Here is a 16,409-nt window from a genome sequence, read left to right as displayed (position 1 = left end):
GATCGGTGCCAAGTTACGTCGAGCTCATTCATCCTTGTCGCCCGATACGGTAATCGAGAGGGTCGCGCAAAGACGCGGCCCGTCCTAGAAAACTAAATTTCCATTCTCTCTCGTCTCACGATGCCTGGCGCGAACCGCGAAAAGGGACCGTCGCCGACGGCCGTGGAAGACAAAGAGGCTTTATTACGCCGAGGAGAGCGATGGAAATTGAGATCGGCGAGGGCGGAGATTGGCAAGGATGCCAGGTGTTGGCGTCGAACGGCAAAGACGACTACCTTATATCCGCGGAACTCGGATTACTACCGCTCAAGACGCTTATCTCCCCGCGTTTCTCTCTTTTCTTTCCCGTATAATGGATTAAAATGTACGTGTCAAGGTGTAAATACGTCCGTTAATCGCGCGCGCTGTCCGATTTTTTTATGAGACTTCGCGAACGCATTCGTTATGGCATCGAGTTTACTTTATAGTTTCTTAGCTCTCTTTCCGGAGCCTCAATCTTAAGAACGAGACAAAGAATCGAGTAAAGTGAAATTGAAGTTAATATTTGCTACTTAAGAAGTCGTGTTTATCTTTCCTTCTATTATTCCCTTTCATACTTTCGTGACTTTCGAGTTTCGACTTGAGCGCAGCGATAGTGATTGAAATATGGATCTAGAAGGAGACAGTTGCGAGATGAAAGTAAGAAAGACTCCGCCGATGCCGCTAAACATGGTCAAAGTTGTCGATCTCTTCCGTGAGCGCATAAAAGGGAGAATAGAGAGTTTCTAAAGCGCCGAAAAAAAATCTCAAAGACGCACCCCGAATAATCGAGGAGGGATCTACACGTGTAACACGTAAACGCAACAGCGACGGTGAAGAAGGAGATGGTAGGGAAAAAAAAACAAAGAGATAAAGAGGGAGAAAGAACTTCCAGTGGACGACGGAACCGCCGTCGTGTCGTCAAGCCGGTCGTCCTTTTTCCGCCTCGCGGTCCCCTCTGTCTCACGGCACTTGATTTCCGTCTTTCCCATTTTCCTCTTTCGCTCCGTATCTCCCATCCCCCCCCTCGTCATCTCGTCCCTCGCCCTCGTCTTCGCCCGGGGTCCGCCATTTTTGTTTGTGTTTCGCGGCGATCGTGGACCGGAAACGGATGTCCGCACCGTGAAAAATGGCCGCCGTTGCGCTTCCGGGACGGGAACATTCCCCCTCTTCCCCTCCCCTTCTCCCTCGCCGTCTCCCCCTCCCCCTCCTACCCCTGTCGCAACCCTCTGCCGCGAATATCCTACATCCAAGCCTCGTCGACGAAACGCGTTTTATCCGACCGTCCCTTGCGCAACTTTTCCCCCTGCTATCTTTCTGCCCTTTTACCATTGTTCCGTCCGACTTTGGCCATCGATCCGCGCTCGAGTCATTTGACGCAACGCGCTACATGTGTTCCTGACGTCGCGTAAACCACGCATTTTATCATAGTTCCGCACACGTGCGCGCGCGTGTGTGTGTGCGCGAGGGATGTCCAGTCGCCCATGTGATTACTGTAATTGTCTCTTGACACTTTCGCGCGACCCGCGGGTTCCCACGCGTGCTGAAGGAGAGGGAGACACGCGAGGCACTCTAAACATAGCGCGTTAAACTCGTCATAAACATGCAAAATTAAGGAATCCGCTTTAAATTTATGAAATATTATTATTCTGATATACTCCACTTTCGTTATATATTATTAATGATCGCTAGTCGTTTTGCGCGCCGTCATTATAATTTTCTCGTCGCGTGTTTAAAATTGAAGCAAAATTCTGCCCGCTTCGAAAGCGGACCCAACATTAGCGGATTAGAAAGCGTTTGCTTAATCTCTTTTTAGTTTTGCGCTTCGATTCAATTATTCGCTCTCGATCAATTACCGGAAACTCTGGATTAAGAGCTTATCTCCCTAATCTTCTCGCTGCATACTTTGTTTCAGGAAAGTTTCAAGAATGTGTTGAGCTGATTACATCTAGGCTACACTAGGGTTTCGGGAATGGAATCGACATTATTGCTGCTCCTACTGATCGGTAAGTTTAACATTGAAAAAGCGATTACGAAAAACGTGTCGGCATCCTTCGATGTTGATTATTGAGGTCATTAGCGTAAGATGTGCACTTTTGAATGAACTTTGAAGCGGAGAGACTATATCCGAAAGTCTGGGCAAAACTTTAGCGAGTCATACTCATTATAAACTTCTCGATTTGGCAACATTCCCTCGCAACAATGAGTTATTCCGCGATGTTGGGAAAATATTTATCGAGTTAGAAAACGATTGGCGCAAATTGCTACAAAATTTTTCCCGATCTTATCTCACTTAATTAAACTCTCGCGGTTTAATGAAAGGAAAAAAAAACTTGTCTGCGAAAATGATATCGAGATATTTACGGATACGGAAGCAAAAGTTGGCGCATTCAATGAGCATTCGATGAATTATTCAGCGAATCGTTCAATTGTGACAAAACTGTTTCTCCGACGAATGATATCGAGTGTATACACGAGAAAATACCTCTACCGCGGGCAAATGGAAGCTTCGCTATCTTTTAAGAATCGAACAAAGTTTTCGGGAGATACAATTTCAATATGCAAAGTAGGTCCATGACACGCAAAAACGACGTTTCAAGTTTTCGAATGCGTTTCTCGCATCTCCGCATTTCTATCGATATTTTCACGGGTCTCCTTTCACGAACGCGCGAGTGTAAAACAGACGGAATAAAATTCGCAGTCTCCATCGAAGCGCGAACGTTTGGGGAAAGTGACTTCGATTTGACGCTCCGTGAACTTGCAGAATAACCCGTCTCCAGCCGTTCGTGGAGAGAGGAAGGCGAAAAACGCGTTCGTTTCGCGGCGAGCATCTACCACCACGCTCCGTCCACGGTCGATGACCACGTGGAAGGTAGGAGCGAGGACGAATGTGCGGGAGCGGGAGCGAGAAAAAAAATAGAGGGGAGGAAAAAAGAAAGGAGTACGTTTGGTTTGGCAGCGGGCGGTGGGCGTCGAACTCGGGACATCGCGCGCGGATGACGAGTAATCGATCACGAGCACTCTGCCAACACTACGTGGCGAAGAGCACATGGTGGTTCTCATTCACGGATGGAAAACTTTGCGCGCGGGCTTCGTTTTGCGCCGATCTACTTCTCGAAATTGTCGCCAAACGAACGAGGAAAAGAGATATCGCGAGAAAGCAGAGACGGAAGACGGGGACAAGATTGGCGCGATCTGACGTTTCGAAAGTTGTCGGCGCAAAGATACCCTCCCGAGGTACGAAACCCTCGTCTCTTCCGCGTCGGTTTATCGCGACGATAATTCGAGACGCATCCGATGACACATCGAGATCTATGACACACGGAGAATTAATTTCGGCGAAATTGGATATCTCTTGGTCGGCGGTATCAATGGTATCGCGGGAAATTGCGAAGAAGAGCCGCATCCGGTAGCTGTCGCGCAAATCCCCGAGCATAGCTGAGAGCCATGCGCCGGAGATATTTGCGGACGAGTTCGTAATGCTTTCGCGAAAAATACAGAAACCCCCGGCTGGCAACCCGACCCCTCTCCCCCCCCGCACTCGGTTACCCCGGCCGTCCCTGTATCGATTTCTGTCCGATAGAGTATCGCGATACTCGCCCTCTCGCCACCCTCTCGCGCTCCTCTCCATCCCCGACCGTCTCTCTTTGTGACTCGTCCTCTTCACCGCTTCCCCACCCCTTCCTCCTCTCGCCCTCTCGCTCGATCTCCCTCTCTCGCTTCCTCCGACGCCCGCGTGTCCCTGTATCGCGATTTTCAATACTGTGCCGCACACGTGAAGCGAAGGTGGACATCCGAGGGCGAAATCATTACTTTTACGTCGAGTTTCTTCTCCGACGCGTATCATCTCTCTCATGATTCCAGAGTGAAATTTGAAAAAAAAATACTAAGGGAAAGGGAAAAGCGAATTTCGAAAAATTTAAAATAACGCGATTAATTTTAACTAAATTAGGCTTTAAAAATTATATTTAAAAGATTTCACATCTGGATAATGTAAATTGGCTGTCGATGATTTCAAACGCGAATTAATTCTCATACAATCTCATCATTAGCAGGAATGTTATGCAATAATGCAATGATAATACGTAACGGATAATAATACGAGATTGAACTAGAATCTAGATGACGTAAAACTACTAATAGGATAGGCATACGTAGACGTGTATGGGAATTCAGGGGTTTCTCACATCATTCATCCATCAGCATCCGGAATAGCGCGAATCGCGGTCGAATGAAATTATTTATCTCGATATGAAGACTACGTTCGGTGAACCGAGCAGAATGGATAGGTAACATGGATGGCATGGTTCTGATTTTTGTTTTATCATTGAAAGATACAACGGGCGCTATAACGCACACATTGGCCAACCGGTTCGCTTGGGGTCATCGGTGAGTGGCCGAAATTTCATCGTAATGGATCAAATAAATGGTGATGAATAACAGCATGGTTTTGCTCTGGATTGACGTAAAAATGTAATATCTTTTTCCTCCCTTTTTTAAATAAAAAAAACATATCAAAGGCAACTGTTATCGACGACGATATATCAAATCGAGTATAGAAATGAAATGGAATATAGAATTAAATATAGTAACATTAGAGAGAAAACATTTCTATGGAAATGTAAAGCCGATGTATCTTGGAGGAGCTTGTATAAAATCTTTCGAAAAAAAGAAAAAAATGTATTAACAATATCTCGGTACTGATAGTGATTAAATCGCCAATGGTTGAATGATTAAATGATATTTCTGACACTACGTAGTTATATACGTTCCTATTCGCGGTCTATCCGACGTACGTAACAATAACTTGATCGAAAGTTTATTTTATCAGTACTCGTAAAAGTCGTGTGCCGATGAATATTCCCGACAAAAAGCTCTTATATCCTTCGTAGCTCTAATATTTTTATTTTCATTATCTTTCGAAAATTGCTTTCCTCTTTCCTTATCCTTTCTTTTCCTTCATTCCGGTATGTGTACGTTATACGAGCCGTCGTTACAAAGCGTCGAGGATTAAATTTATCACGAATCCGGAAACCTGATAAAAAACCGCGGAATTCTTCGCGAACATTATATTAAACCCATTATGCGGCAAAAATTCTGCTTCTCTCGGCTACAGTGCATCACTAATATTTTTCATATTATTTATACAAACGCTGTCTATCACGGGATGGAAAAAATCATCGTGCGGCGTGAGATACGGTCGACTCTCTCCGTTTGGAAGATAAAAAAAAATGAGAAAAAAACCATGTCAAATGGTTTTTTCGACGCATCTAGTTACGTGGTAAAAGCGAACCGAGCGGTTCGCATTTTGACCATTCGATTTCGACAAAATCGATTTCGGGGCAGCAACGGTTGCGCCATCGTCCATCGTATCGCATCATCAGTGACGTTGGGATTTTAGCGGGCCGCGAGGACCGCCGCAGGGCGAGTTGCCAGGGGCGCTAAAATATGCGCTTAATATTTACTCCAGACCGCATGGTGAAACGTATGGCGCTGCCAGGCATAACAAATTCCATTATTAAGGACACTGACGACCGAATGGCGTTTTCACCGGGGAATTGACGGCGTATAATGTCACGATACTTGATCTGAGAAAAAATTCTGGATGCATTAATTAGGGATCTAGAGTCAATCAGTATGCTTGTTGGAAAATGAACGTATCAGAATTCCTTTAGGAATTATCAGAGTGAATAATTTCTTCCTGTTAAGTTTACCAAATTTTCTGGATAATGATACTAAATTTACAACAAAAATGGCATCACTGTGTTTAGTTAATATAACAAAAAGTTTTACAAATCCAACTAGAAAATATTAATCAAATCCTTGTAGTAAAGTCTATTAAACGTTCTTGTTATAAGAAATCGTGATAACTCAAAATTCTGCTTGGTTTCAATCAAAATGACTTTTATCAGATACGTTTTGTGAATACAATCAAACGATTTTTCTCAGTGTGGAGGTAAATGCATCGGTAAAGAATCGTCTTTGCAAACTTCTGTATTTAATCTTGTAAAGAAATTTAGTCTTCTCAATTGAAAAATAAAATTATAATTATTTGTTTTACTAATTATTATAATTTGTTAAAAAGAACAATTTCATTCATTTCTCTCTTGATATTTCGAATATATAACAAATAAAAGTATCTCTTTTCAAATAATAAAGGAGACTAAATATATTATTCAAAATATATCTTTTGGCTGATCATTTATTGATGCATCCATTCTATCTCCAGTCATTCGATTTATACGAACCGGTAAGCAAATTGCTATTTGATCGTGAAAATCGATACGAGGAATGACGTCATCAATATGATATCGCCATCCAATAGGGTATGATAATCGAATGGCGAAACTGAACTATGGAAATGAAATTTTGACACATGTAAATATTACTACGGCAGCACCAATGCATATTTTCCATTATTCAACTCGGGTGAAGGAGCACCACTAGTTAAACATAAAAATTATGATGAGAGTAATTATATGACATCATATGAATAATTAAATATCACACTGTAATAACAGTATTGTTAATAAAATAAAATAATAGAATTTTTTTTATAGAAATTAAATCTTACCGAGCAAAATATATTTAATAAACCGAAAGCTTACTCATTCATTACGCAATTTAAATATGCAAAACTTGTTATTGTCGCAATTTCTAAAATTTCTAAAATTACCCAATATTTATTTTTTAATGACAATATTGAATGTTTTGATGTATCTTTTTAGTCCCGAATATATGTATATAATATATATAAAATATTTATCATTATATATTTAATATCCTTTTATAATCCTTCTCTATTAATCCTTCTCTTATTGCATTTAATATAGTTATATATATTGAGATTGCATTTTAGGTAATAATTTTATAAAGTTAATATCAATTCTATATCGGAACAAAATCCTATTTCTGCTTTGAATATATATTGAGGATATTGTATAATTAATGACGATAATTATATCGAAAACTTATTTTGCAAAACTATGTTTAAGTTTGTTAAAATAGGAAGAGAACATATCCGTATATTGATTGAATGAATATGTATGAAATGTATGAAAAAATTAGCTTTTATTTATGAGACGTCTCTTTTGGTTCGCGAGAACCAAATTATAGAAGGATTTTTATTTATAAGAAGTCTCTTTTGATTCGAGAGACATCTCGACGTATCGATTATCTCAGCATCAGGTATTATACGTAAAGGAAGGGGGATAATTATTAGTACGAATGGAGCACTGCGCGGTATCTTCTGATACCGATCGATATTTATTCGATTACGATTCGCGCATCGCGCTGAAAACTAATTTCACGCGTGGCATTACTATTACGTTGATTTGATTTCGATTTTTCCTTGCCGTGATTTCCCACATTTTTTTCCCTTCTATTTTCCAGCACAAATCGCGTTACTCGCATTCATGAGCTTTTGCACACCGTTGTTTTAAATCTCCGGAAAAGCAGTATATCTAGTTTGCTAAATTCTCGTTTCGTTTGCGGCGGGAAATGAATTTTTATGAAATAAAAATTGTTTTCGAAATACAAAAATATATATATATATATATATATATATATATATATATATATAAAACACACACACATATATTTTATATATATATATATACACATAAATATGTGTGTGTATGTGTATGTATGTATGTATTGTGTTTCAGAAACGATTTTTCTCCATAAAAATTCATTACTCGCCGCAAACGAAACGAGGATTCGTGTATTTTCTCGTAGAAAAACCGACGACTCTTCAAAATTGAAGCTTGTTTCGCAATTGAAATAATTTTTTCACATAAAAAACATCTCCTCATTGATTGAAATGTATTATCAATTAAGTGTTATTAATTTTCATTGGACGGTCGATCAATTAACATATATTTAGGAAAAGCCAAGTGACGTATAGAAATACATCAACAAGATTGAAAAACTTCTCCATCAAATAGCTTTTATAACGAATACGTGGGAGAAACTAAAGAAAAAACATATATCATTTCGGTTTCTATGGAATTGGCATAAATCTGACGAGGGTTAATAATTTTTCGATTCGATACACACACACACACATATATGTATATATACAGGATGCTTCTTAACAAGTGCGAACAATTGTAGGAGATAATTCGAAAATTAAGGAGAATTTTTCATATAAACACCTACTTTTACATCCCTCCTTGTGAAGTTACACTCCTCCAAAAATGGGGGTAAAAATTAGGTTTTTATTTTTTTCTCAAATTTGGAACAATTTAAAGAAATGAAATTAGGTGGATATTTTCTACTAGTAAAAAGGTTATTTATTAATATTTATTAATCTTTTTTTAATATTTATTAATATTCATTAATATTTTTTTCAGTATTGTTATAAGGGGAAGAAATTAGCAACCCCTATTCAATTTTTTATTGGAACTTTTTAATGTTTATATGAAAAACGCTCCTTAATTTTCGGCGAAGAATCATGTACTAAAATTTTTCGCACTTATTAAGAAACATGTATATACAATACAAGGATACGACACGTATGTGTGTCAAGATACTTGTCGCGCGTCGCACGCCAGCATTTCGCAATTCGAATCGCATTTTCCTCGCGACGTATCCGTCATACGTCGGTCTCACATCTAATCCATCAACGTGCGGCAACCGCGTTAGGCGACGTGTCGCCACGTCGGCGCAAATGCTCGTTATTGCACGCTAAAGTTCGTTCTGGCTGTCAGCGCGACACAACAAACATGGGTTTGCGAGCCAACGGACGATAACGTGTCGTGGCTACCGGAAAATTGATAATCGTGGGGTGCGATAACCCCAGAAAGAAAATATTTCCGAGGCGGATTCAGCTGCTCGACTCGACATAAAGAGAGTCGAGAATCTACGCCTTCTTTCGCGTCGTTGCTCCTCGCAGAAATATGCGTCGCTTTCTGAATGATAAACCCGGGGTAACGCGAACAAAAGGAATATTAAGTCGTTCCTTTGCGGAAAAAAATAAAAAAAAATCATTATGCTCCTTTTTATCAAGTAAGCTATTTAAATAAATTAGATTTATATATTGTTGAACAAGCGTGTGTATTTAAGAGCACTTTTATCTAGAATTATACGCGATGCTTTCCAAATTTTATCAAAAAGAAACGTCCAAAATTTATCAAAAGATCGGAAAATCTATGGAAATTGCACAAAATTCTGCATAAATTTTAATTTTTTCTTATCGTTTGTTTTTTCTATAAAATTAATTTTTATTTTTCCGCAAAATCCACGCTAATCTTTGCAAAGAGTTTGACTGGCGCGAATGTTAAACGTTTCCGCATTTTAGCACAGACGTGTGACACAAGATGCAGACGTGTGTACCAATACCCCGCAGACATTCTACGCGCGCCGACGAACTGCAATATCAAGCCACTGGCAGAATTCGAATTCCTTCAGTTCGTAACTCAAGAGCGTTACACATTTTTTCACGCTCTATAAACCGCTAAAAAAGGTTTTAGACACAACATACGCAGGCAACACTGAGATAGATCCTGCCGCGGAAAGTAAGCGAACCAAGGAACGTTAAAACATATAACGTAAAAGAAAAAAATTGCGAAACAAAAGCTATTATCGTATAATACGCAGTAAAGGATGGAGAAGCGATTACAAGGTAGGATCCTAATAAGAGAGAATACATTACGAGATAAATCGTATTAAAGATGCTATCGAAAATTAATGGAAACCGTCCATCCCGGGACGCGACAGGACGCAACCAAGGTAAACCGGTTGCGAATCCGATTAATGATTTATTCGATCGTTCGCTCGCGAAACTCGCTCTCGCAGAGAGCGTCTGCGAAGCAATCACGTATCGGCGCAACTATTTCTATCGCAAAGTCGAGGAATGCGTTAGTCCCCCTTTGGCAGTTTGTAAGCGTTGTTCGTTCTACGATGCGTGGTGCCATGCGACGAGAATCGCATACGCGATTCGCGAATACGTTGGCGTTGGGATGTAGTCTCGCTATCTTTCGTTGCACGTGTCGCAATCGTGGAAGAGCTTTGGCAAGGTAACGCAATAACGTTCGATTATTGGGAGTCGTCACGGATGCAGGGGCAGCGCGATACAGCGAAAAGCGAGGGCGTAGGGGGTGGGTCGACGGTCGTATATCAAAGCCCGCCCCCCCTCCCTGCCGCTTTTCCGATTCTCCGTAGCTTTTCCCCGAGCTTTATCTTTCCGCACTCGCAGCCGGTTCGGTATCGAAAGCTCGCGCGGCGCGCATCTCAAAATCTTCGGAATCCGAATAACGCGCGAACGCTCGCTCGAGGGATGCATGCGAGGAAAAGAGAGAGAGAGAGAGAGAGAGCCCGCCCAAGCTGTGCCGATACCAATAATCACGCAATTCTTCAAAGAAGCGCGCTGTCTTTGCGTTTGTTGGATTTCCATCGGAACGCGTTGCACGACGGATAAGATTGAACATGCTAGAGCCAAATATTCGCATTGTTTCCTCGCATTTGTGGCGTTTTCTAATTTTCAAGAACCAGCTTGTATCTCTCGCCCTGTTTTACACACAATTTCACGTTGCAAAATTTTTGATGTATTGTGCATATATATTCAGGATGTTTCTTATTAAATGCGAAAAATTTTAGACTGTTTTTTGTCGAAAATTAAGGAGGATTTTTCATACTTTATTTTTCATACTTTCTCCCTCCCTGTGGAGTTACACTCCTCCAAAAATGGAGGTAAAAATTAGGTTTTTATTTTTTTCTCAAAGACAGACTTAGAACAATTTAAAGAAATGAAATTAGATGGATATTTTCTACTAGTAAAAAGGTTATCTATTAATATTTTTCCCAACCTCCCATATTGTTATAAGGGGAAAAAATTAACAACCTATTCAATTTTTTAGTGAAACTTTTTTTAGTGGGTCGGAATATGATCATCTAAAAATATGCATTAAAAAATTTGATTTATTTAGAAACTTTTTTTATTTCTTTTATTTTTTTCATAAAATCAATAGTTTGCAAGAAAAAAAATAAAATACGTTATTGTACATAGCACGATGCTAAATAGCATAGGTTTCGAATTACGAGAAGTTAAATTTTAAAATAAAAATAAAATTAGAGTAAATATTGGGAAAATTGGAGTAAAACAAAATTATAATAAAAATCTAAAAACCTAAAAAATAAAAAAAGAGTATATGTTTATATGAAAAATTCCCCTTAATTTTCGACAAAGAATCATCTCCTAAAATTTTTCGCACTTATTAAGAAACACTTAGTATATGCATCACCGGTCAAAGGTATTCATTTATAGAAAAAATGAAATCGTTGCTTTTATAAACAGAAATAAATATAAACATCACCAAATTATATTATATTTGCTGTTAGTTTATGTTTTAATAATTTTATAAACACGGGAAACATAACTGGGGGGAGAAAGATGAAAAAGTTATTCATTTTGTTCATTTACTTTTCTGTATTTTTGGGGATGATGCAAAAGTATTGCATCCCTGGTAGTATATATATATATACAGGATGCACAGTGGTATGTAGTACATCGCAGATAACTTATTTACATACTTTCCTATTATGCGCCTTTATTTGCACCAAGAAATAAGTCAAGAACAGATGAAGCTCCGCAGGAATGTTTAAGGAAAAAAGAACCGGTTCGGGAGAAAGGATACTTTAAAATTTTTCTCCTCGCGATTTATCTCGTAGCTCTGACAATTCTTTATTCGCTGCACAAAACATGCAATAATATAGACGATACTCGCGATAAGGTATGCGGAATTTAAGTGAAGTGTGACTTGAAGCTCGAGAGTTTATGGGATTTCGGAGCTCGCTTAGTAAGCATCGCAAAATTCCGCTAAGACGGCGGAACGAGACGACGACGGTGTCGATTTCACGAGGAAGTTTATCGGTAAACCGAAGTTCACTGCTAATTTCTCGTACCGCCACACCTCAAAGTGCGCTTTAATTGCGTTAGACGGGAAGTAAATTACATTAGATTGTCAGCCCTCGAGGATGTAAGATCTGATGCTGGCGGCTGATTGCAGCTTTCGTGCGCTTAGCTGGTGACATCCAACTTCATTTTCCATAAAGCGGATTAAGAAATAAGATTCGTGACTAATTAGGAGCACATAACTGAAAAAATTCTTGCGCCAATACACTTTATTAATCGAAGCGTAATCTAAAAAAAAAGAGGAAAATTCGTGTAAAATTAAATAAAATGAATTTATTAAAACCGATTATAATTGAAAAATTTATTCTCTTTGATAAACGGATTTTCGGATAAACGCCTTGACAAAAAAGAAAAAGTTGCAATCGATGAAAGGATAAATTAATTATTCTAAAGACCATTTTAAACAAATAATACATGCAACATTATCATCGTGAAAATGTTAAATATTGGAAAATTATTATTCGTATTATAATCGATAACTTTTTTAAAATCTTTCAAGAGCGATATAGCATTTCGTATCCTGTTTTACTATACATAATATACATATTAATTTATATATTTCCCTGTCCATAAAGTTGACAATGCGTATATCTAAATCAATAACAACCTATAATCACAGTATACACTCGATACACTCGGTACACTCGATAAATGAATAATGCAGATGGAAGACCATTAATGCATGCATCGAAAAAGAGATACAATTTGACCCGGATTTCACCCCGTCATATATCGTAAGCGTGTAATGTCTGTTCGCGGTTAATGTTTCGTCTATATGTGCGTTTTTTTACTATCTTTCCCGGATTCCTGCCGCGTGCTATTTCAAGCGATCAATCATATATTATAACGTTATAATCGGATTTGAAGTAAGTCTTTGCGTTAAAAACACACACCGGTTTCGGTCAAAGGGATATAGAGCGAAAGCATATTGTATATATATATATATATATATATATATATATATATATATATATATATCGCGCAGAGAGACTCCCTCAAAAAGGTAATATTAAAATTTAAAATCTCATATATTTGTCTTGTGGAAGAGAGCGGAGCGCGCTCTTTTCCCCGGGAGTCCGTCGCGTATTTCAATTTCGCAGACAGCAAACGTATCAAATAAATCTCAAATTCTCGCATTCGAGGACCCTAGACTCAGAGTACACTTTTCTTGCTTATCGATGCATACGCATACGTGTGTCGGCGCGTGTCGGAGAAACCGGGTCAAAAACAGTTTGACTATCCCTCTCGAACATGTTATGACGCCACTTGAAAGCGCTTTGAAAATACGACGCCTATATCCTTCACTGAGAGCCACGCGCGACTATGCATCCTATAGGATTCTCGCCCGATGAATTTTTCTTGCATTTACGTCGTCAGACAGCCGTGAGATAACCGAGAGGCTATTACAGAATAGCGTTTAAGGAATGATATCGAGGACTAAATCAATAATGTCACGATACAATATCCCGCCGATATCGATAAGAGCAGGTGAAGGATGCGAGTATATAAGCGAGAAATAATTCTTTCACACTTTTTCAGTTTGCTGCAAAGAGATACTTGTTGTGTGATTTAAAAATTGTCAGTTTTTTTTATCTTTTCCAATTGTTTTAATTGCCTTTTATCCCCGTCCTCTATGTGTATACAAAAATGTCCTGGATCTCTCGAAAAAGTATTTTGCAAAATTACGAAATAAAATAAAAAATAATTTAAACAATACAAATAACTTTTAAATGTATTAAAATGGAAAACAACTTTTTGAAATAATATTTTACGACATTTTATTGCAAAAAGCATCTCTGAAACATTGCAATTATTGCATCCGCGTTGGAGATTTAACCTAATCGGTCCATATCGGTATGTTTGAGAACCTTTCTGCCGCGGGGGGGAGAGGAATCGGTCGACGGTGGGCAGGGGTTATGGGGAAAGGGTGATGGAGAGAGTCGCATGGGGCAGCGGCATAATCGGCTTACACTATAACAGCCTGACGGGCGCGTGAACGGACGAACGGATTTGATCCCAAAAGCCCCAATACCTCGAAAGCTCCAATATATAACCTCCCCCCCCCCCGTCCCCCTTTCTCTCCTCTGCTCGCACGCGTCTCTCCGCTCGACTTCGCGAACGAATGGAACGGAACACGGTGCGCAAATTCGTTTGAGGCTCGCAACAAAACCGGCCACGAGCGAGAGCTGCGCGTGACAAGGATACCGTTGACAAAGATACCGCTCGAGATGATTAATCGAACCGTCATTAATACGGAATTAATATGGAATTAATAATTTCCGAAGGCATCGGGCCTTTTAAGTTCGGTTCGTTTGTTTAAATATCGTATATTCTCTGCAATTTTCGCGGGAATGAAAAGAAAATTTCCGACTCGACGTTCTTTCCGATCCAGCGTTATCAGTCAAAGCAAATTTTATGCTAAAAGCAAATCGCGATGCAACAGACGTCCTGTTTTATCATGTCACATTGCGAGGCTAAACAATTCATAAAAGAAACAAAATGGTTAGATATGTATCATCTCTGACAACTTGGACATTTTATTCAAAAAATAGAGAGAAAGAAATTTTTTATTATGTCGAATTTTCTAATCAGTTTTAAGGAAAACAATTTGACGATATAATTTGACAAGTCTTAATATATTTCAAAAAAAAATTGGTTTTATTTAAATGTTTGTTCAAATTTGGAGATAATTAAGATATTTCCTCGATGGAAAATTTTCCTCGCAATCAGCACGTTTCAAAAGTACATTTTAAAATAGGTCCGAGTTTTTATGAATAATAATTTTCTCTCGCGCATCCACATTTACTTGGCAAGCTCTCGTTGCTCTGATGATGTCAGAAACATCCGCTTTGACTTACGGCGTGTCAACGCGTGCAAGAATAACCCGACCACGCTACCGAAGAAGCAAAAGAAAAGTTGGATATATACACCGACTTGAGGGAAAAGTAAGAGAGAAAGCCTCTCCTGATTTAATTAGCAAAATGTACGGGAAACTACAAAGAATGTCCCTCCGAGCGACTTGACGAGGCGAGCTCTCCCGATTCAAAGCCTCATCTTCAACTAGTATTCGCGTGATGTCCCATTCTCGTTTTCTTTCAACCCTTACCTCACTGTCAATGTCCGATTGTGCTTTGACTTGTAAGATTAAAGGCGAGCTCCGATCATCCAGCAACTGACGTTTTGTACGATTCACTAGATGCCAGTCACGTCGTCCTTTCGAGTTTCCGAATACAATATTAAATCGATTACATACGTGGAAAATTTGTTTAAAAAATCTTCAAACGCGTACGCAAGAATACGAGACATTTTCATTATTTTTCTAAGTTTGGAATTTAGAAAATTAAACTTAAAAATGGCCTGCAATATTTGCACATATTTGCTCGTATAAGTAAAGTCTTGTAACATTGTTGCAGAATTTTCGCAGACGAAAAACCCACACAAATAATAGTTTACGATGCGATCAGCGAATGAAAGAGCTATGTAATCTCTATATAATTCGTGATGCCGAACAAGAATTCGTATTCTCGTTACGGCATCATTTACTTTGTCTGTCCGCCCCCTTTTGGCGAAGCTTTTATCCGATATAGAGCGAAAGTCGATGTTGAGAAATACAGCGGAGGAAGCCGTAGAAAAAAGAGCGGAAAAGGATTCTCAGTCACGTTAAGCGCGATCGAGCGCGTGCAAATACGCGAAAGAGCGTGGCTTGGAAACAAAGAGCGAACTGCAATAAAAAACTTATTAAGGAGGTCTGGGCCGAGGCAAAGTCCCGGTAAATATTTGACCGGTCTTTAAACCGCCAACCGCGCGCCGCCAAACCATTACGGCCAAGCTATATAACCCACCCTCGACTACCTTCTTCTCTTGGGGAGCACATTTTTTTTCCTTTTTTTTTTCTTCTTCTTCGAGAGTTTGTCTCACTCCACCGCTCCTTCATGAGCTCGTATTACGCCTCGTCAAAAGGCGCAGTTATTATCTTATTTCCGCATTTATTCCGATGTCAATTGTGGAAGATAATAAAATAATACAAAGACAATTGTTATATATATTTGCAGAAGCTCGAGCGCGAAACGTATCCATGGATGCTCAATAAAGTTAATTGTGTTATTGAATATTTGCTTATTTGATAATATTATAATAGTAGAATGCAAAGAGAAGGGAATAAATTATTTTAAGCTTGAGACGGGGAAATTTGTGATTTTATAAATTCATTCATTGATGATGAAAAAAAAATTAATTAATTAACGATAAAGAGAGTGAAATAAAAAATATTTGCGGATGCAAAAAATAAGCGGCGTAAATCAAGGGAAAGGCAACTTCTCCACCCAAGTCTCTTGCGATAAGCACGCGAGATAATAGAATCGCAAACTAAGCAATTTCGAACTTGGTAATTTACATGTCGCGCTTATGCTTGGGCGCATATGAGGCAATAGGAACGCGTCTTCTACCGCGTGTCTCGTATTTTCCCCTTCTTTCTCGA

General features: G+C 39.1%; 1 protein-coding gene across 1 annotated transcript in view; it reads left to right on the top strand.

Moving 5' to 3' along the window:
• Nucleotides 1-16,409, top strand: part of LOC105248250 (Down syndrome cell adhesion molecule-like protein Dscam2) — a 100,739-nt gene that overhangs the window by 50,354 nt on the left and 33,976 nt on the right. The window contains exon 3 of the mRNA XM_025407809.1: nt 1,934-2,024. Within this exon, the coding sequence (XP_025263594.1) occupies nt 1,991-2,024 (34 nt within the window). The 5' untranslated portion in view covers nt 1,934-1,990. The remainder of the gene's footprint in view (nt 1-1,933; nt 2,025-16,409) is intronic.

This window comes from Camponotus floridanus, unplaced genomic scaffold, assembly GCF_003227725.1.
Source record: "Camponotus floridanus strain SB8 unplaced genomic scaffold, Cflo_v7.5 scaffold19, whole genome shotgun sequence".
Lineage (NCBI taxonomy): Eukaryota > Metazoa > Arthropoda > Insecta > Hymenoptera > Formicidae > Camponotus > Camponotus floridanus.
Note: the sequence above shows the minus strand (reverse complement) of the source record. Positions and strands in the feature narration are given on the sequence as shown.